At 48.9% G+C, this 21,523-nt stretch overlaps 1 protein-coding gene across 1 annotated transcript; it reads right to left on the bottom strand.

Annotated features, from left to right (window-relative positions):
• Positions 1 to 1,575: 1,575 nt before the first annotated feature.
• LOC144144625 (high-affinity choline transporter 1-like) lies at positions 1,576 to 20,148 on the bottom strand. Its single transcript, XM_077676144.1, has 7 exons — positions 20,025 to 20,148; positions 19,457 to 19,605; positions 15,206 to 15,335; positions 13,908 to 14,122; positions 11,314 to 11,512; positions 7,368 to 7,639; positions 1,576 to 2,795 (listed from the first exon to the last, which is right to left on the bottom strand). The coding sequence occupies exons 1-7, from the start codon at positions 20,131 to 20,133 to the stop codon at positions 2,268 to 2,270; spliced, it is 1,602 nt and encodes a 533-aa protein (XP_077532270.1). The 5' UTR covers positions 20,134 to 20,148; the 3' UTR covers positions 1,576 to 2,267.
• Between the last annotated feature and the right edge of the window lie 1,375 nt (positions 20,149 to 21,523).

Here is a 21,523-nt window from a genome sequence, read left to right as displayed (position 1 = left end):
AGAGGGTGGTTGAAAATCCGCGACATGACACTCTGAAGGCTTGAAGTTAAACCATTTTGACAATGCCGCATCATTGTTTTCTATTTGTACCACAGCTGTATAACCAGAAGTAATGGTGTGTGCTTGGAAATCAGTGGTATGGCACTCTTGGGGGGTGAAGTAAATCATTTATATCTGCTACACAAGTCTTCACAATTTTTACTGCAGCTATTCAACCTAAACAAGCTTCAGCCACCATATGACACCTGTCCAACTCTTGTAACCACGTCTGGAGCAATAACGACATGCAAGTGTTGGGAACAGGTGTTGAATCAAACTAAACTTCTATTGGAAGTCTCTCAAACATTTGCCCCAATCTAGAATAACAATGGTCAATCACGACTAAGAGTCTGCAAAATACACTGAATGTCTGCCAATCTGAATATCTGCCAATATTCATTGTAAACCCTTTTAGCTTCAACGTAAACTGTGTTAAATTTCATAATTTTTTACTGCACTTGCATCACAATTCATGTATTAAACAGCAGCCATCACTATGAAACAACTGCATTAAGCAAATTTTTATTACTGAAGAACGCCCTCAGATAAACTCTGCAGAAATACAATGGCAAGATAAACTGTTGGTTTATTCCTCTGAAATAAAAATTCATAGAGCTCTTTCAAAACAACTTAATAGCAGAGTCATTCAATGCAGGACTCTGTTAATAGCTTACATTTCTCAGAAATGTCAACACTGCATACACAATACAAGGCTATTTGAGCTCAGTCCACGCAGTCAGTCTCTCTGATGCCCATTTGATTAGCAACGGGGCCATACGAACCAACAACGTATACAACGCTGCCGGCGTGAGCATTTTTCGCAGTGAATCGAAAACACGGGAAATCATGCCGCGGGGTCACACGTCTACAGCTTTCTGCCACGATGGTGTTAAAGATCGGACAATACTACACTCAATGGTTAGCTACCCTTCTTGTAACCAACAATAATAGTGTTGAAACGCTCGCTATATAAAGTCACTGCATTTGATTGCCTGATAAATATGTGCGCGCGTTCACGCAGCTTATTTTGTCTGCAAAGCTATGCAGTCTCAGACGACTGAGTTCGAACGTTTCGTTCTCCTCACGCCTCCTTAATAATGCTGTAACCATGCCTACTTACGTCAAGACAAAAAAACGCATCGTTGTTTCGGCCGTACCCCGACTAGCCGGAGCAGCATAACCAGCCGATACAAATCAGTAAGGAACAGTACCTTCCGCTGTGTGCAGTACCATTTGACGAGACGCAGAGTGACGTGTAAAGCTGCACAAGCGGCTAGCTGCGTCACACAAAACACGTCACATACGCGAGCACAATCCGGCACGGTGTGTGGCTGGACGGACACAAACTACATTGGCGTTGCGCTCAACATGGGCCCAGGCTTCGTTCACAGCACCAAAAAGAATCCTTGAAACACATCACCGGTACTGTCGTCGAGTAAAGCCACTCATATTATTCCATTAGGGAGGTTGCGTTGCGCAGACACACTTCCCAGAATCGGTCCAAACCAATGCAACAACGCTACATCCAGAGAAGAAACACATAGCGCAATTACAGTAACCGGACTTACAATACTTTATTGGAAGAAATCCCCCCAATAGACTTTCACCCGAAACAGCGCAGGTGCTTGTTCATTGGCCGCAGAGTTTATTGCACTCACATACCTATCACCCTATTCCCCGCACTTATACACGCGATTTCTTTGTCGCTAAATAACACTCATGGTTCAGTGCATTCAAACCATGATGTAAAATTTACAGCGGCAGTTGTAATTTTATTCGTAGCATCCACTTCTCCTTCCGCTGCCAGCTTCGAGTCTGAACGCATCTTGAATTACGTAAATTTACCATATCCGCTCGAGTAAATGCACACAAAATCGTCCATATACAATGCGGCGGGCAGTTAGGCTGGCGTAAGAGCTACATTATCTTTTAGATTAGTGCTTACATTGTGTTAAGAGGTTAAGACGGCAGCACTACTGGCGCTACGGGGTTATTACTTCATGGTTACACGGCCCGCATTGTCCCTAAGCGAAACACCGTAATAATAGCACAAAGTAAAAAATAAAAAATAAATTAATGGTCCCGCATTTACACGGGGTCCGCACGACACTTCTTAAATAAATTACAAGTACGTTTTTTGGCAATCAATTCAGAATAGATCGATAAACAAAAAAATTAGCACCACAAGGGTGCCACAGCGACCGTCAGCGATTTGCGGATGCCCTCAACTAAGGCTTGGCCGACGATGCCGCGCCGCCGACGCTCTCCCGGACACTTGATCTACGCCGACGGCCGCGAGCGCTGTGTATGCTGTGATGCGCGCCCCGGCTGCTTTTGCCGGATTCCTCGATGCCCGCTTGCTCCTTCCACGCGTGCTTAGCTGGCGCCTTCTTGGAGTGATCGAAGTCGACAGACTTGCGCCTGGCCAGTGCACCGATTTTGTGCCTTTTCACCGAATGCACGCCCGATTCGAGCTTGCCGTGATCCAGAGTAAGCTCGTGCGGGTGCTCGTGCGGGTGCTCGTGCGGGTGGTGCGGGTGCTCGTGCGGGTGCTCGGACTCTGCCTTTTTCGTGTCAGTGCGGTGCTTTGCCCTATGGCCGTGATTGGATGAAGGGCTCTCAGCTTTCCCCGGGTGTCCCTGGCTGCTGGGCATGCACTGGCTGCCCGCCCGGGAGGTTCTGTGGGTGTCCATGGTGGATTGACGCCTTATCTCGGACCACACGTCAACCTTGCCCTCGCTGACGGGGTTGCTGTCCTGCGTGGGTGCAGAATCTTCTGTTTAACGGGGAAAACAATGGGTAGGCGTCCTAAATTTCTCCTCGTGGTACCGCAAGTCCACGGCGTCCTGCGTACCGAATTGCCGTTTCGCCAGCACCAAATTCGTTTCACCCTATAGGATACATGACATGATCGCACAAACTGTGTAGAATAATCACCCAACCAACTTTGATCGAATACAGCTTCTGAAGTTTTCCTAGTGGCTCGCGCTGCTACTCCTGGGTTTGACTCGACGAGTGTTTACTATGAAACTTCTACCATAGGGATCTAATGACATCAAAATAACTGATTTTGTTGCTTCGACATAAACTAATGAGTTGCTTGAAGATACTGTCCTGCACAATAGATTGGCAAACTCACAGGCATGCAGCTTGCGATAACCGATTCCCGGAAATTATTGGAGTCGATTGAAAAACCTTTATTTCAGGTCTGAGCGAGAGTAGACTGGGACTGAAGGCACAGACGGTCTGACGGAGATCCTCAGCACCACGCACCCTGTGTCAGCTACGTATATCTCAGTATACTTGTTGATGTATACAATCGAACAAACCAAATCATCTTCACAAATAGGGGAATAAGAAAAATCATAAAACAACTAGGTAGGGAGGCAGCATGAAAAACGAGGTGAGCAAAAAAACACAAAGAATTACAGCACAAAGGTTTAGAAAACTTAGACAAAGATCAGATAAAAATAAACAAAGAATAATAGTTGCTTACGTATACATGTACACGCACTTATACACAGTTCGACACGGAAAAAAATACGCGCTCAAATACGAACAGCAAGACAAAGAACGGAAATATAGAAATAAAATTTATGCATCTCGAAAAGTACCTTCTAAAAATCAGAGCCAGGGGCAGCATACCTCCTAATTAGGAATGCGCGGAATAAAAAGCACAGATAAAACTGCTTATCAATCTTTACTTATCTTGCTTATCAAGAAACCACACGTTGTCAGTGAGCAAAAGTTTTTTAACTTGCTTTTTGAATGATTTTTCAGAAACGACGTAGCTTAGAACTTTCCCTGTTTTGTTTAATATTTGTGTCGAGTGAAACAAGAAAGCTTGTTTCCCGTAATTCGTCCTCGTTTTTGGTGGGCGTCGGGTGCTACGCTTAAGGGAATAGTGGGCAATGGTTTTGGTTATTGTATTTTGTATTTTACCTTTATGTATGAGGTGCACAACAGCTTCAAATAATGTATCCCATAAGCTCGAAGCATAGCAAAGCGCTCAAACAATGTAGTCGTTCGCACATCCGCACGGCGACCATTGTAATTGCAATATATGCGAATGTCCATTATCTATGAAAAATTAGTATGGAATATGTTGTTTTCCTTGATGTGCCCTACTCCAGTGCGCTGTAGCAGAGTTTATAGTAGAAAATTATTATGTAACGGAAGATTCAGGCAACGCGGTATGAAGTGTGCAATTCTAAATATTAAACCGACGCACTTAGACAATTCGCTGTATAACTGAGTCATGTGTTTAGTTCACGAAAGATTTTCTTCAAACTTGAATCCCAATAATTTTTGTTCCTTCACTTTCTCTATTGTGACGCCATTAAAATCAATCAGGAGGTTTTTTGTATGTTTTTGGATTGGATTGGATTAGAAAACGTGTATTGAGCATAAGAGCTAGTGGGTGGCTCTCTTAGTCCAGATAGGCGCGAGCTGCAGCGCAGCAGCCTGGGCGCCAGCGATGAGGCGTTCTTGATCCTAGCACCGTGAGCTGGCCAGCTAACGCTGGCACTGCTCAGGGGATGGGGAAGGGGAGGGGGGGGGGGGGGGGTTTGGTGTGTAGGGGCACCCCCGACAAGGTGGTAGAAGGTTTCCGCGATGGAGCAAAAGGGGCAGTTGTAAGGGTGAGTGGAGGGAGAGATGTAGTGGAGCATCGAGGAGTCATAGATTGTGTCGGTCTGTAGCCGACGCCAAATTCGAGCCGCCTGTGTACTGGGGGATGGGTGAGGAGGCCGGTATTGAAGCTGTAGTTGGCGATAATGATAAAGATTTCAGCGTATCTGGCAGGGACCGGGGGATAGGTGGAGGGTTCGGAAAGGTCCTCTTCCGTCGACGAAAACGCCCGGAATGTAAGAGCGCGGGCAGCGGCGTGTGCCGCCTCGTTTACCTCAAGGGAACAATGGCCTGGTGGCCGCTCAATCTGGATGGGGTGGGGGGTGGGGGGGGGGGGGGGGATCCTTGATTGAAAATGGAATCTTGAGCGCTGAGGGAGAGATGCGGCCTGTACAGTAGTTGCGGCAAGCCTGTTGCGCGTCTGTGAGAATTGCCACGTACTTGGAGGAAGCCGTGGTTGCTGGTACTTCAGCCATCGTGGTGCTTGAGTGGAGGAGCCTGAGGTAGGTAATATTAACCGATTTGGAGTCGACGACAACCAGTGCGTGAGCAGGGCGGGATTTATACGGAGCGACGTCCTTGCATCGGGAGTCCGGTTTGTTGTGGTATTCGGCTCGGAGGCGGGTGACGCGGTCCTGTCTTTTCTCGATTGAAGGAAGTGTGCATGCGTCTGGGGATGGGAGACACGAAGATATGAGCGCGGAGGGACGGTGGGGTAGGCTGGGAGTGTCTGAAGGCCGAGGTGTGGAGTAGCTTGTTTATGCAGTACCGAGCGGCCCGTAGGGTTTAGGGCAAGGGAAGTGAGTTGCTGGACGCGCTGTGCTTCGATGAGCTCAGAAAGCGAATTGTGGATACCTAATTGCAGAAGGCGGAGAGTAGGCGTGAAGGAGGGGAGGCCGAGGGCGATTTTGTACGATGTCCTGATAAGGGCGTCTAATTTGGCATGTTCCTTTGGTTTAAGGTTGACGTAAGGAGTACCATATGTAATGCGGCTGATCAGTAGGGCTTCAACAAGACGGAAGGTGTCTGGTTCTTTTAGGGCCATGGCACTGTGTGCAGGTTCTTCTGATGAGATGTGTGAGCTAGGTGACTGTGACATGAAGTTCTGGAAGAATCGCCGCCCCAGAGCCGTCTGCTTGAAACGCCAAGCCAAGTATACGGAGTGAGGGCACTTGGGGAATGGGCGTGGAATTGATCGTGATTGCCTGATCCGGAGTGGGATTTGGAGATCCGCCTAGGGTGCGGGCTCGAAAAACGAGAAGTGCGTAGTTATGTGGTGCACATGTCAGACTACGCTGTTGCAGGTAATTGAGTTTGCGATCAATGGCTTGCTGCAGAACATCAAGTTGCCCTCGGGGGGATTCACTGTTTGTCAGAACGTAAGGTCATCGGCATAGAAAACGTGCTGAAGGTTGAGGATGGCACAAAGCTAGGCTGGGTGTTGAAAAGGCCAACGTGAAAAAGTAGTGGGGAGATTCCAGATCCTTGTGTTCCTTTGGGCGGAGTCGGGAAAGGGTCGGACTGGAGGGGGCCGATACGTTTAACTCCAGCTTGTTTTGCATTTACTATTTGGACAAATACTTTCAGTATTTGTTGACCTCCGATTCTAGTTCTGTTACATCAAATGAAGAAAAGAAAACGTTTGTATCATTTGCATACATAAGTTCATGCTATCCTGGTTTGACACCATGACTTATTTTGCTTGATAAGGCTCCGTAGTGGTTAGAAGCCTGGTATAAAACCAGCACGCGCGTATACACACAGCAGGTTATTTGGAACTGAACCAACATTTTTGTGGCAAATAGTGCATGTCGGCATACCTTCGCGCCATGACAACGTTAATTTACGTGATACAATACTTTAGAACGTTCGGCAAGGTTGCAAAAACTGATTTACTTTACATACGATTACCGGAAATCCTAATGTCTTCTGCCAAAGCTCAAAGCCCCAGAGAACTGGGTATTTGTTTTCGTATTGCATTTTCGCTGTTCTCGGTTATTAGCACCAAGACTGTTCCCTTTGATCGAAAGATAGCTGGATACAAGACTGACACCTAGCTCAGACTCTTCGCGCTCCGCACAGGAACGCCTTCGCAAGGAATGGGGCGGCGCCGGCAATGTTTCTTTCATAGCGGTATCTAAAACTACACTTTAAATCACGCCCAGAGCTAGTGTATGCGATTTTAAGTAATTTATTATGATAAAAAGTTACACAGTAACAAAATTTGTTGCGGTCAAGCATCAAAAGTAAACCCAGCGCAGAGCAACAGCCGGGAGAGCGAGATCGAGTGAAGCAGACGACCAATTCAAGAATCCCTAAGCCGACGTCACGCAGGCGCGCTTCGCAGCGCCGCCCGTGGTCACGCTCACTGCCAATAGAGGACGGTGGTGGGCGGGGGTGTTAGATAATTATGAACTTCCTTTTCCCGGGGGGGGGGGGGGGTGTTGTTGAGAGTTAATGTACATTTCTTGGTCCTTTTCTCAATGCCGGACGTAGCAGGCGTGTTCATAAAGCTCAATTATAATCAATCTTCAACAACTGCAGCCTCACTGGTACAGTGCAATAGACCACTTTTTTTACACGCTTCTTGTGGCCACCAATTTTTCACTGTACGGATCACAGTAGCACCAAACACCGCGAACTCGAAAGTACAGAGGCCCAAAACTGTGGTCAAGCCACCGCTAAAACCGACGACATACGTGCACGTCGGGTTGCTTGGAGTCGGCGGCGGCACCAGCACCGGGGAAACAGTGGAACAAGTCATACGTGGGCGGCAGCCAGCCTTTCTCGAAGATCATCTCCGACAGGATGGAAGCGAAGACCAGCGTGGACAGGCCTAGCACCATGCATGCCAGCCGGAAGGGCACCAGCTGGCCCCGTCGCTCGTCGTACAGCGGCAGTCTCACCTTCGCGGGAACGGACAGCGACGGCTCCCCGCACAACCAGCGGGAGAAGGCTCCCACCAGGAACGCTGCCGAAGATCGCACAAGCGTTGCGGTGCGATGTGCGCTGCCTCCAGCAGCTCGATGAAGGAGCAAACCGGTGCTCCGTTGGCGCTCAAACGTCACAGGAAGGTCGTATTTTGTGGTATATACTGTTCGGCACCGAGAGCAACAGCGGCATTTATTTGCTTGGTTAGAAGCCAAACGATTTTTGCCTGTGGGAGAGCGCGCAACCTTTGCGTACCCGGTCACTATGCACCCTGGAACGACGCTGCCAGTTGGGCTATGCAGAAAAAATCACGTGGTGTTGGTTCGCAGACACGTTGTTCGCGAGAACTCGCGAGTTGTATCTGCATACCTCAGGTGGCACCACCGTTCCAAGCATGTCATCAGGCCTAAGATGGCCACCGGTTCTCCCGCAGGCAAAAAACGTTTGTATTCGTTTTCTAAACGAACAGGTTAGCGCCATCACCATTCGTGTGGTCAAACAAAATAGACCACAAAATGCGAACTTTCTGTGAAGTTCGAGTGCGAATGGAAAAGCGGTGGGCTCAGGAAACGTATTCAAAACGCTCGTTTTTTCATCAAAACACCGGCTGTATGTTTTAGTGATTCTGAAATGTTATCTAAGGTAGTTGCTCACATTTTTAACACTAGTGGTGCTTAAGCTTGACCTTGGTGTGGTGGCGTTAGCAAAAATGCAACAAGAAGAAAACTGCGCCGCCTGTAGAGGGAGCACCACCCAAGATAGGATATTAGAGCAGTGAAGCCGGCTTCCGTGCCCGCTCGAGTATGAGCACAAGGCGCATATGCGTATACGCACCCTTTACGATGTCATTTTAAAGGTGATGGTCTTCTGAAGAAAATAACCTCTAAAACACGACAAAAAAAAACAAAAAACAAAAAAGCCACAGAAGCGCATCTGTGCCGTCGTTCCTAGTTTTTGTGTCGCGCTTTTAACGCTCCTTTTTTTTTTTTTTTTTTGAAGTGAAATGCCCCAACTAGCTCAACAACATATTTTAGTGGTATCTTTCTTGCGCTACTAAGGCGCTGAAAATAATTGATTGATTGATTGATTGATTGATTGATTGTGGAGTTTAACGCGCCGACGCAACGCAGGCGATGAGGCGCGCCGTAGTGGAGGGCTCCGGATTAATTTTGACCACCTGGGGATCTTTAACGTGCGCCGAAATCTCGTACACACGGGGGTTTTTGCTTTTCGCCTCCATCAGAAAAGCGGCCGCCGCGGCCGGGAATCGAACCCGCCACCTCGTGCTCAGCAGAGCAACGCCTTAGCCACTGAGCCACCGCGGCGGGTCGGCGCTAAAAATAGCGCAGGTTACCCTAGTGGTGCTAGGCTGATGAAACCGCGCTGCTGCAGGAGTCAACCTAGCTTCTTCCCCCCTGGAATACGCTTTCAGTGATGATACTCCACTGCAGAGGATAGGGGGCACGACAAGCGAGCTGCTGTCTTCACTACATCATGCATGCACCATTTCATAAGCTTATACACCTATGACGATGGCGAGGTCGTACAAGTGTGCCACTTGTCATATGTACACGGCATAGCTGATAGTGATTCATTAGTGCGTGAATTGAAGCAGAGATATGGGCTTATCCGAACAAGGATCTTACAGCTGCCGACAGACGTGACTATAACCGGCTTGAAACGCGTGCTTTCCTGGAAGTTCCAAAGCCAAGACCAAAAGGGAATGATAAGCCGGCTTCTGCCTTACACAGACTAGATAGCAAGATATCTGATAAGGAGGGGGTAATGCGATCGACGCCCACCTCATGCAAATCGGTGCCTTCATTGATTGTAAGCGTTAACGCGCCGACGCAACGCAGGCGATGATGCGCGCCATAGCGGATGGCTCCGGAATAATTTTGACCATTCGGGGATCATTAACGTGCGCCGAAATCTCGTACACACGGGCGTTTTTGCTTTTCGCCTCCATCAGAAAAGCAGCCGCTGCGGCCGGGAATCGAACCCGCCACCTCGTGCACAGCAGCGCAACGCCTTAGCCACTGAGCTACCGCGGCGCGTGCAAATCGGGGCATCAAGAGACACCATCCCCTCTTCTATTCTTGGTTATACATAAAGCGTTACGATTGTTAAAGCGAAGCTTGCTATGCCTCATTAGCCCCGTTTACATTGACCCGACGATGGCGCGTTGAGTTGAAATAAACAGGTTTTTTGTACTCGACACCCCCATGTATAAGCGGACGGGGTGGGTCAGAGAGCCGTCGCGGCGAGTCCAGTCAACTCGGAGGCAGGGGGTGGGTTAGCTCGCTCGTCGGGCTGAGTCGGCGGTTTGCGGGGAGCAGAATGCCGTATTTGCGCGGTTCTAACGCGCCCCCAATCGTAACGCGCGGGTAACTTCGCGCAGGAAAATTCGAAAAAAAAAAATGTGACACTGACGGTACTGCGCAGATGGAAAAGACATGACACCACGTACCTGGAAGAGGGAGATTTTATTTGGCATGCAGCTCTGGAAGCCAAAAATGAATTGTGCTTCACAAGGTTGCTTATCCAGCTGCTGCTGGAAATAAAGTTATGTATAGCGGGGAACACTAAAGTTGCTTGCGATTTCAAGTGCCTTGATATTCATAATTCTAAGCGTTAGGGGCTAAGCAGAAGCACAAAAAAATGTGCGACAGCTGACCAGGGTATGCGGCATGCCATTGAGAAATCAGTGCGCCGAAATTCACTTACGTGGTGTTGACGGATTTTTTTTATTGGATTGAGTTGGATTTTGCGGGTACTTCGTGTTCGTTGCGCATGGCAATGCTGCTGGTCGCTTTAAAGCCTATTTCGGTTTTGAGCCCGATTGTAACGCGCACACAAATATTAAGCTACCTTTTAGCAAAAGAGGGTGCGCGCTAGAATGGTGAAAATACGGTAGCCCCTTTTCCGGGAACCCCGCCGCTCCCCTCACCTCGATTCTTTGGACGGGGTTCATATAAACTCGGACGCGTCGAGGTAAGCTGAACTCGCCTCTCAACTCACCCCGCCCTCGTCGCGTCCATGTACACGGGGATATTGATGGCGACCATCGCGTCCCGAAAACGCACTGCAGAAAAGCCGACTTTACACAATGGGTTTCAAAAACGATGATGATGATAATCGAAGTGACTCGCCGCGGTGTGTTCTTGGATAAGGTGTTGTTCTGCAGAGCCCAAGGACGCGGGTGCGATTGCCGGACGCGGCGAAGGATTTTCTGATGGACGCGAAAAGCGAAAACGCCCGTGTGTCGAGATTCCGGAGCACGTTAAAGATCCCCAGGGGGTCAAAAGTATTCCAAATACCCCATTATGGCCCGACTCATAGCCCGTGTACAGCTTCGGCGCGTAAAATCCCACAATCAATCAATAAGCGAATCAATCAATCACATCAAGCGTCTGAAGGAAAAAAACGCTTCCCATGGTCGAAAGAGAACCTGGGTTATGAAAACGATGTTTACCCGATTGTGTCATTCCGACATGGTCGAAGCAGTTTGGATATAAAGCGAAGCTTTCTTTTTCGCACTGATGGCGAGCGACCAGGCCTCGTCAACAATACTCTGTGAACCCCTACAACTCCAGCGACAGCGAACGAACCCCCACTAGAAAGCTCAGCGTTTCAACCATCGTTCTCTTTAATCGAAAAGTCGTTAGTTTTTCTATGGGCACCTTGACAGCCTACCACCCGTTTGAAGCTCACCACTGAAAGAGCCGTAGGCGTTGGTGCTCTTGAGGAAGAAGACGCAGACGAGCTGCGGGAAGAGGAGCACGTACACCAGGTCCGAGCACAGAGTCCACAGGTTCAGCACCGACTGCACCGAGAGGGCCAGGTAGGTGGCACAGACTCCAGCAGCGCACATTGTCAGCCGTAGCGTGAACACAACCTCCTCCTCGCTCGCCTGCGCCAATAGGCCATAGCCGGTCAGGGCCGGCTAGTCCCATACTTCAGAAATCTAGCCACGAAAGGTGCACGAACTAAGGGCAGAAAGGTTGCTTTAGTTGGTTACGTGACGCGGAAGACATTGTTAGCGCTGAGAGACGGGGCAAATGAGACGAACTCTAGCGTTCTACCTTGTCCACTTCTTAGGGGCTATGTCCTTGGGATATCAGCGTTGAGCCATTGTACTATGCTACGGAACGATGGTTCTGGCGCGGCTGCGTAATGCCGCAGCTGCACACAACATGAGTACTAGTTCTAGGGAACAGTATCTCCGGTGCTCCTAGCCCCGTCGGAGGATCGGAGCCATCCCTGCGGTAGCAAGCGGTTCTTTAAGCACCGAAGGTTTCCCCGAAAGTCGGCTGTCGGCCTGCCCAAGCTTTGCTCGGGAACCCAGCCCCCAAGTGGTGGCTGCTAGAATATAACACTAGTTCATCATAATTGCCGATCTGGTGTCTACGGAACATTCCAGGAGACCCCTCTTAATACTGGCATGCCGAAAGAGCAACATCCACAGCGCTATTTATCCCTCCTTTACGCATTACCTTTGTCCACCATCTTGACCCTTCTGGGAGCTGGGTCTTGTCTCATCTCTTATCACACTTTTTGATCTCATCCCTCCAAAGAGGCTTGTGTCGTCGCTTACCGTCTCTTCCTTCTGTGGTTCACCCGTTCCAAACCCTCCGCATGACACGCTCGTCATAACTCCTCATTTATTACGTGAGCACCACTCCCGTATTACTTGGTTTGGCAAAAAAGCCTACATCCTCAGGTCCCTGTGGCCAGAACCTGCTAAAGAATTACCACTGGCAGCGCAAGCGGGTATGCGACGGGCTTACGACTCCTGAGGTTATGCGACGGGAGACTTCACTCCGTAGCTTTAATGGGAAAGCGCTTAAACTTCGAAAAAGGTAATGAGGATGGTAAGGCCTATAACACAGGACGACAGCGGGCTATCGTTCTGTGTCGTTGGTCTTCCTGTCCTTGTTGCCTTGTTCAAAGTTACAGCGTTTCCCACTTTACAGCTATGCGCACCATAGACCTCCCCCCCCCCTTCCCTTGACGCCATGTTAACGGGAGCCCTAACTAAGTTTTAAGCTGTAACGTCGTCAATTGGTACCTGCAGCTTAACGTACGATGCGTTTGACGTTGCTTTGCACGTCCTTTAGCTCAACGTTAAGGCTGTCTAGCGTTAAGGCCTAACAACATTTCCACTCAGGTGTATTGGCGTGTAGCAGTGGCAGCGGGCAGCAGATCAGCACGGCTGATTTCCAAATTTCCAGTTGGTCCAGACGTTAACGTCACCTCCCACACATTTCGCATGCTCATTGGCCCGCTACAATGACAGAAGCTGCAGGAGGCTCACAGCCCATTCACCAATTCCGTCGGCAGCGACGTCAGCACGCCAACCCACACATATGCTTTCCACAACTTAACGAGAAAAAGTGCTCCCGCATACTCTCAGCTGAAGAGAATGCTTACGTGCCCACGCAATATTTTCCTCCAGCGCCAGTTTATTTTTTAACTGCTAGGAACTATAGGGGCTCGCCTTGTCGTCGTAGCTAGCTGTAACGGTGGATGTCAAGCGACTGCCGGAATCGGGCGCCACAGCGAGATAACGGACCCACGTAGAGCCCCGCGTACCCGTCGTAGGACGTCCCGCACAGGCTTCGAATCCAAGCGGTTTAGTCATAACCGTTCGAAACTCATGAACCGCTGGCGCTTGTCATACATCTCACCGTTTTTTAGCGCAAAGGAAACTGCAGGTACATTTGCGGCAAAATATACGTAATTAACCCCCAGCACCGGCTCTCCCTTGGTTAGGAACGCTCGTTGGGTTAATTTTCACGATAGTAAGCGAAAAAAAGTGGCAGGGCAACGCCGGCACGTGCGGGAGGCACTGTTTCAGGCAGGGGGGCGCGCGACCACTGCGGAGGCGGGAAATGTGAATTGCAATGGGTGGTAGCAGTGAGCGGATAACGGCGCTACAGCCCATTGTGACGAATCACTGCTCTGCACTTCCGACAGCTTTCACGTTGAGTGGAACAGCGTCAATTTTTTTTTTCTTCGTGTGGTGTCGGATAACCCTCCTTCCCACAGGTCTCAGTGCTGCGCAGGTTTTCTGCACAGGCGTGATTGAGGAGAAACATGCACAGCGGCATTACACCTTAACAGCTACCAATTATTTCTGCCTTTTAGCCGGTAGGCCTTGGCCAAAAGTTGCCTCGAGCGTGATAAAGGTAGTGGGGAGAAATTCATCCTTCCGTACGTGAATGCACGCACGTACGGGAAAGTTCACTTTTTTGCGGAGACCAGGCACACATGATGTCTTACGATTGAAAGGCACAAGCACGTACTTCTGGCCGTATGACGCTGTAGATGTTCTTGGTGATCAAAGCGGAGGCGCTGAGCATAGACGAGTCGGCGGATGACATGACGGCCGCAGTGATGCCAATCATGCCCAGGATGGAGATCGCGGCCGGCGTCAGATACTGAATCGACAACGGCAGCACTCGGGCACTGTCATCCTCGCGCAGGGGCCAGCTACCAATGTAGCCCAGGGCTGTGAAGTCTGCAGAGTGTAATACCACAGGTTCGCACTAAAGGCGAAACCACATGCAACGTTTTGGTCGCGTCTTGCGGCCGTCTGCGGCGCCTGGCGCCGACGCGGAACGGGCGTTGGAGCACAGAACAGTGGTTGGAGAGGGCGAGCAACCGCAAGAGACGCGCGAAGAGCACTTCTCCGATCCAAGTTGCCAGACTTACTTTGGTAAAGGCAGCATCGTTCTGTTTAAGATTCCTAATAAACTGAAGAATAATCAAAACTTCAACAAACAAAACACGTTAAATTGATGTTCTATTAAATAAAGTGCTAAAGAGCCGCCAAATAAAGAGCCTCCATGTTGCGTGCGGAGGGGGACCGGAAATTGAGGGTAGCAACATCCGGCGCAGACGCCGAAAACGGACCGAAAATCTGGGACGCGCAGACACCGGCGCTCCGAGCGCGCTGCTGTGTATTTGGTGGCGCGCGCTGAACGCGCGTCGCCGCGGACGGTTTCCAAACGCGACCAAAACGTCGCATGTGGTTGCGCCTTAAGATATACTAGAGGGAAATATGGCGCCACGGTATAAGAGAGCCACACTTCAGCGAGCGTTCAGGCATGTACCGAGCAGGCACGTTCCATTTCTCCTTGGCATGGCTCACGATCAGGCTGCAAAGTTGCCTCTGGCTGCAAAAAAGCAACAATATTACTCTAGAAGATTACTCGAATTTGTTTTGTTTTCATAAAATTGAAGCTCCACAAAGATTTATTTGTCAGGGATAATTAGAACCTTCACGCCAGACGAACAAGAAAAACAATGTTACCCATTTCGGTCAATTTTCGCTTCGAGACAAAAAAGAAGCCATGTGGCTAGCCAAGCCAAGTAGGCGAGGAACGGCGCTACCTGCAATGGCGGTGCCGACGACGGCCAGCCACTGCAGAGCCAAATTTCCCTCCAGTATATATGAAACTTTGGGGGTAGACGATGTGGCAAATGTTTTCAAAGTGCATAACACAGTGCGTTCCGTGAAAAGCAAATCGTAAGCACTGCAGGGAAAACGACTTAGTCGCTCCTATTCTGCACTACGAATCAGCATCCGTCCGAGCCTTACTCGTTGTTTTGGCTGAGGCCCCGATGATCGCTGGAGGTATCGCCATGAACACGCACCCCAAGGCAGCCATGTACGATGTCAACTTCGCAGAGAAGTCGTCCTCGCAGCCCAAGACACGGTGGAAATAGGACTGCACCGTAGCGCAAACGATTAAGGTCTCGCTTCACTATATATTAGGAGCAAAAGAGTCACTGTGCCAGGTGTGCCGTTAGACGTCAGGTGTGCAGTTTACGTCAGATGTGCAGTTAGATGCGTACCTCGGGCCCTATTGTCGAGTGCATAAATTCACGGTGAATTCGCCATGTTTTTTTTTTTTTTTTTTTTTTTTTGCGTAAGCACAACGTAAGCAATCAGTGACGTGGTGCACGTAAAGCTATGACGACATGCAGTGTAATTTCATGCTTCACTCATAATGATCACAACCAAGGTATCAAATATTGTATATAAAAAATATAAAGAAACTCGGCATGTCTTATAAAAAATAGGATGGGAGCTGAGGCTGGCAAGGGACACACATTTCTGCAGGTCGAAATTGGCGTCAACACCACACGCCGATCGAGAACGTTGATACAAAAGCGACCGACAGGTGGATGTTGAGCTAAAGAACATCACATAATCTTTTTTACCGTATATAAATTTCTTTCAATCGCTTATAGTGACATAGTTGAGCTCTCTGCTGTGCAATGCAAGCTTTCTTGCGTTATTACCTTCCCGGCCGTCACCGCCGCCACGCTGTGGTCTGCTGCTACGTTACAAATTTATGGCGTGATCACAGAAATAGACGGCCGTGACCATCGGTTGTATGATGCGTAAGGGCAGTGAAATGCTACACGTGATAACCGCCGATACACTCATTCATGAAGTGCGACTTCAATCAATGTAGTAACGAACAAAACGATCAGTTTTCTTTGTTATTATTCTCCTGTATTCGATCGTGTGATACACCAAGGAGGAGTGTGGATAAATGCCATGCATTGGTTTCTTTTTGTCATGGAGAGGCGTGTACTGCCCTCTTATGTTGCTGTTGGGCCAAAAAAATATATTTTTTTTATTTCCGAAAATTAAAAACAGGCTACAGCACGTTATTTGTATGATCCGTGATCGCTAGCTTGGAAACAGCCAAACTATTATTTCATTAGCTATAGAAAACCGCTTTAAACGCGTGTCATGCGAAACTCCGCCTGCTGCATAAGCACTGGAATTTCACGCCGCCGAAGATCGGCAAAATTTTTTGCCCTATTTCACAGTGACAGCGGCCGCCATTTTTGACCTGTTGCGTAACATTACTGACTTTTACGCAGGATGCAGTTTCCAATGTCTGACGTAAACGTTAACGCCGACTGTTTAAATTACGTCACGCCTTCTCAGCCAATCACACAGAGGGCCGACATATAAGCCGTATTGCTGTTGAATAGCAAAGACAGGCCTGCGTTGTCATGGCCGCTGCACTTAGTCTAGCTTTCCGTTGCCGGCCAAGAATTATGCATCTCAGTGAAGAGGAAAAAGGCAAACTTTAGAACTGATGCCAGAAAAACGTCATGAAACGTCAAAATGACGAAAGCACTCCCAGCGGTTTGTCAACCGGTACGTGGCCTCCGCGATCGGCTACCGGCGGCGCGCGCGCCGCCGGCAGCAAATCGCGGAGGCCACGACCGGTAACACGTACGTGACCAAAATTGAAAGCCTATCAGAAAAGACGTCCGGCAAAGTCACAGTTCACGGTGAATTTAGGGAGTCGAGAATAGGGCCCCTCACTCCTTAAGGCTGGTGGGCAACACAACAAAGGAAATCGTGCCATCTTTCATGCAAAGTGCAGTCGGCTTGATTTATCTGCGCTTCCGTAAGCGCTAGGCTACCAACAGTGAGTGTCTTTCATTGTCTGGCTTCACCCATAAGCACGCGCTTTATTAAAGACGATAGTCTTTCTTGCGTTACTTAACCGCAAACATTTTGGCCTGTCTGTAGGTCTGTCTGTCTGTGACTCGATTCATCCACCCGGCCAAAGTGAAAAAAACTTCTCAATAGTCTTATATACCCACCACCAAATGTAAACGTCTAAGTCCGGTGTTAATGTTCATACTTGTCAACATTGTTGAACAAAAACAAGGCATTACGCAAATATAAGGTAGAAAATAAATACATTAGTTCCTTTATTTAAAAATTATGGATGCATGGTTTCTGAGATAGCAAAAGAAATATTACATCAATTGCAGAAAACCGTCGCCGACTGTTGCCCGCGCTACCTGGCAGCATTAAAAAAAATCAGATGGCAACAGCAACGAAAGGTTCCACTAGGTAGGTTTCACGTGCCGTTTGGCATGGTCGTAAAGTAGGGCAGCGTGGTTCTATAAACGTTGTAGTAGGGTAACTCCATCCACGCGTGTCTCCACCGTACGGAAGCGCTGGCATCGAGGCACCTGACTGCGAGCAGTGGAACGCGGTAAATTTAAATTGACATGAGCAAACCTCTAGCGTGTAACCTTAGGAGGAACGATACGGGAGAGAAACAGCATGAGAGGTGAGCGGGAAAGAGAAGGGAGGCATTTACTTGCCAGGGGAACCGGTCCACTATAGTCTTTCTTCGACATTTGCAACGAAAGGAGCAGATACTCGGCCCCAATTTTCACTCCTCATTTCACAACCCCAAGTCACGAAGCGCGCAATCCAAAAAGCCAAACAGTAAACTTATCTGAATGCTCGTCGTTATGAGAGCGGTGGTTATTACGTACGCATCATTTATCATAATCATCCACGTTATCGGCAATACGCCGTCGAAACTTTACACGTCCATGCTGTGTTGAGCAGGGTTAATCGTTAAGAAGACACCCACCGCGGTGGCTCGGTGGCTAAGGCGTGTGGCTGCCGAGTCTAGAGACACTAGTTTGAGGCTGTCCGCGGCGTCCGTTGTTAGTTTCGTTTTTTGTTGTTGTTGTTGTTGTTATGGGGAAAAACAAAGCGTTCATATGTCGAGATTTTGGCGCAAGTTGAAATCGCCACTTTCTCTGAGTTGCCTTCAACTGTGGTTTGCTTCATACACTAGCTTCGGCACGCAAAATCCCCCAAAATTTAATTACTAAAATTTAGTATGCAAGACGATCATTTTCGGCCTCCCGGACCTGCTTCGTACAACAGCGCCCTTGCTTTTTTGTGCGGGTGAACCACTGACTCTATTACTTCATTTAATATTTAGTTTTTTCAAAGACAGCCTACATGCATGTTCCTGGGCCCTTGTTTTTCATATCTTCTAACAAAAATCAGTTGTTTTTTTTTTTTTGCCGATTCATGTGAGGTACATTAGGGACAAGGATACTCGTGCCACTGTTTCTGTTTCGTGTGTGGAAAGCCATAATGCAGCGAAATGAGCGCGTACCTGCCACGGTATGCCTCCGAGAGAAGTCATAAGGAAGGCATCGAAAAGCTGGCCGGCATCTTTGAGAGTGAACTCGCCGATCCAGTCGCTGTGAGGGGCAGGCATTTTGGCCCCCGGTGTGTCGCGGAAAGTGAACGGGACGCATATCCACTGCGACAACCATAAAGACAGCTCAAAACGGCTCGTCTCGAAATAGTTTTCCATGAAAAGAACTCGCGAGTTCTTCACTAGTTACGAAACTTTAAAGGGACCCTGCAATCCTTTTTTCAACTTCTTTCGAAATTTAAATAGTTGCAGTCCTTAGTCAAATAGTACATACAGCATTTAGATTAGGCAGTTCGCAAGGTACCTCAGCCGGAAATTACTTCTCTATGCCTATCAGATAGCTTACAAGCTTGGTCAAAAGATTTTTCTCTCTACCCCTGTTTTTGGCATTCCTCGACCGCTGGAATTATGTCATCACAGCGGTGTAGCGGCTACTGGCCGTATTTCCTTCTGTTGCAGCAACGAACGCCTTCCATAGCCACTTAAAAAAAGCCACAAAAGCAAAGTAGAAATGGAAGGCGTCCCGTCCCTGCTGGGACGAGCAAATAACGCAGTTCCGCTCCTCCGTGATGGCGATAAGGATAGCGTTAGCAGTGCCTCCAGACACGAAGGAAAGAGTGAAACCGTTCATCGAAAGTGTTGTAGAGTCCCTTTAAACGCAGCGCGTCAATGAATTCGAATAGGACAACATAAACGTTGCACACATCAATTGTAGTCTGACGCCTCCCTATTGACACAGTAGATATGGGTGTGATTTCACTATTAACGAACAGCGTTCTGTGATAACTGCCTAATTCTTGTTTACAGGCAAATAACGAAATAAAGAACTGGCATACCAGGCAGACGGCAGTGGTGGATATCTGCAGCGCGTCGGTGTAGGTGACCGCGTCAAAGCCGCCCGTGGCCGTGTAGCAGACGATGGTAAACGCCGAAATGACGATGAAGAGGCTGGCGTTGACACCCATGATCGCGGCAGCCGCGTAACCTGCGCCACAGAACGCCTCTTGCGCGCACTGTCACTCCGACTTCACCGCCAACTGTTGTACCATACCGGAACAAACATGAATGATCCCCGTGCTGAACGTACGGATTTCGAACAAGAATAGTGGCGAATAAGTTTTTTTTTTAAACGCAACAGACCTGCTGCTGATGAGGCGCAGGCAGCAACATCATCTCTTGAGATTACATCCTCATCGAAACAGGTGGAAAGGAATGGGCAGGTCATGCAGTATCAGGGTCGTGAAAACAGTCAGTTGAGAGCGGCGTGAAAGCTGCCTAGCGTGCGTGCACTGCAAGCTCCTATTTCCATCGCACGTATTCATTCGTCTTTCGTGGTAGACCAAGTCAGAGAGAAGGAATTCCGCCACCGAGTGGCGCCATACGCAGGCAGCGTTCTCCACTCACCCAGTGCAGCCAATATGGCGGCCGTCCAGAACAGCTCGCCGCAGAGGGCCGGCAGACAGAGCAGCAGTCCTATCCAACGACCGTACTGCTCTTGGAACGGGTCCATCATGGTGATCGCGTTCGCCGTTCGCATCCTCTCGGCAAATAATGAGCCGCCTGCAACGGCCGTAGCATTCGTAAGCTACCAGTGCATATAGATTTTGACCGTGGTGCTTGAAGCTACCCCTGATGCCACAGTCCACATTAAAAATAACAATAAAACGCCCTAAAGCCTTCATACTTCAAAGCTAAGCTTTCTATGTGTCACTGATGGCATCCGTGCGCACCAAAAAACGCACTGGTGGAAAGCCAATGTTTTTGATGATGATGATGACGATTATTGCTGGTGAAGTGAAATAATTCCAGTGGCCCTCCTGCGCTGCGCATTGTTTTCCTGCCAGAATAGCGCTGCCCGACTCCCATGGGGGCATGGGCAGAAGGGTGCCGGCTGTCATGACAGGAGCGGGTCTACATAATCGTGAGGAAAAAACGCTTCCCGTCCTCGGAATCGAACCACGGGCCCTTGCGTTATGAAGCTGACGTCTATCCGATTGCTCCATTCCGACATAGTCGAAGGAGTATAAATTTGGAGAGGGATGCATGGACGCGCAAAGTCAGAAAAATCATGCCCCCGTATACGTCTAATGACGATGATTGAACTCGAAGCTTTCTCGGTGCTCAATCAAATGGCGAAAGAACGAAGTCAAAGACGCTGCGATCAAATTCGAAGTCGGAGCTCAACGAGTCAAAGCCGAAACCGTGGGCGAGTGAAAGTCCAAACTCGAACGGCAAACGATGCGGCAAACTTAAGCCCGTTCTACATGGTCCGTCTTTCGTCTGCGAATTCGGTGGAACGGACATTCGCACTTGCGAAGTTCGCAATGCCTGGAAATGTCGTCCACGTGGCCTGCGAACGTCACGATAGGGCGGCTACCCTAGTCATGATCTTCGCATTTCAGAGGCACATTGTTTGCAGACTGAATTAAGTGTGCCGCGAGGAAAGCTTGTGATTTAAAAAAAGGGGGGTTTTATTTTTACTTTCTGGGCAAGTTGTTTCAGACTCTTTTTCAATAAATATGAGTTTACCTGTGGTTTCATACAACAATCATCAATTATTTATCAATTATACGCACACAGCGGACAACACAAACACAGCAAGCAACCTTGGGTTCGCTTATTGTGCGCGCCTCGGTGTACCTCGGCCGGTTCTTCTTGGGATCTGTACTTGTTCCCTGCTGTGATGTACACCAGTTGCGCAGATACCAATTAAGCCTTAAGGCCCAACCACATGCACGCGTAAAACCTACGTACTCGCGCAACGACGTAAACCGGCGTAAGCGCGTAAGGAACCGGCGTACTCCGGCGTACGCCCAATGCATTGGTACGCGCTTGTTACGCCAAAGTCAGAGCCCGCCAGACATCGACGCAAACGTATACCTCCGGCGGGGATGTTATCGGCG

This window comes from Haemaphysalis longicornis, unplaced genomic scaffold (assembly GCF_048455015.1).
Source record: "Haemaphysalis longicornis isolate Haplotype H1 unplaced genomic scaffold, Haemaphysalis longicornis Haplotype H1 scaffold_7, whole genome shotgun sequence".
Classification (NCBI taxonomy): domain Eukaryota; kingdom Metazoa; phylum Arthropoda; class Arachnida; order Ixodida; family Ixodidae; genus Haemaphysalis; species Haemaphysalis longicornis.
Note: the sequence above shows the minus strand (reverse complement) of the source record. Positions and strands in the feature narration are given on the sequence as shown.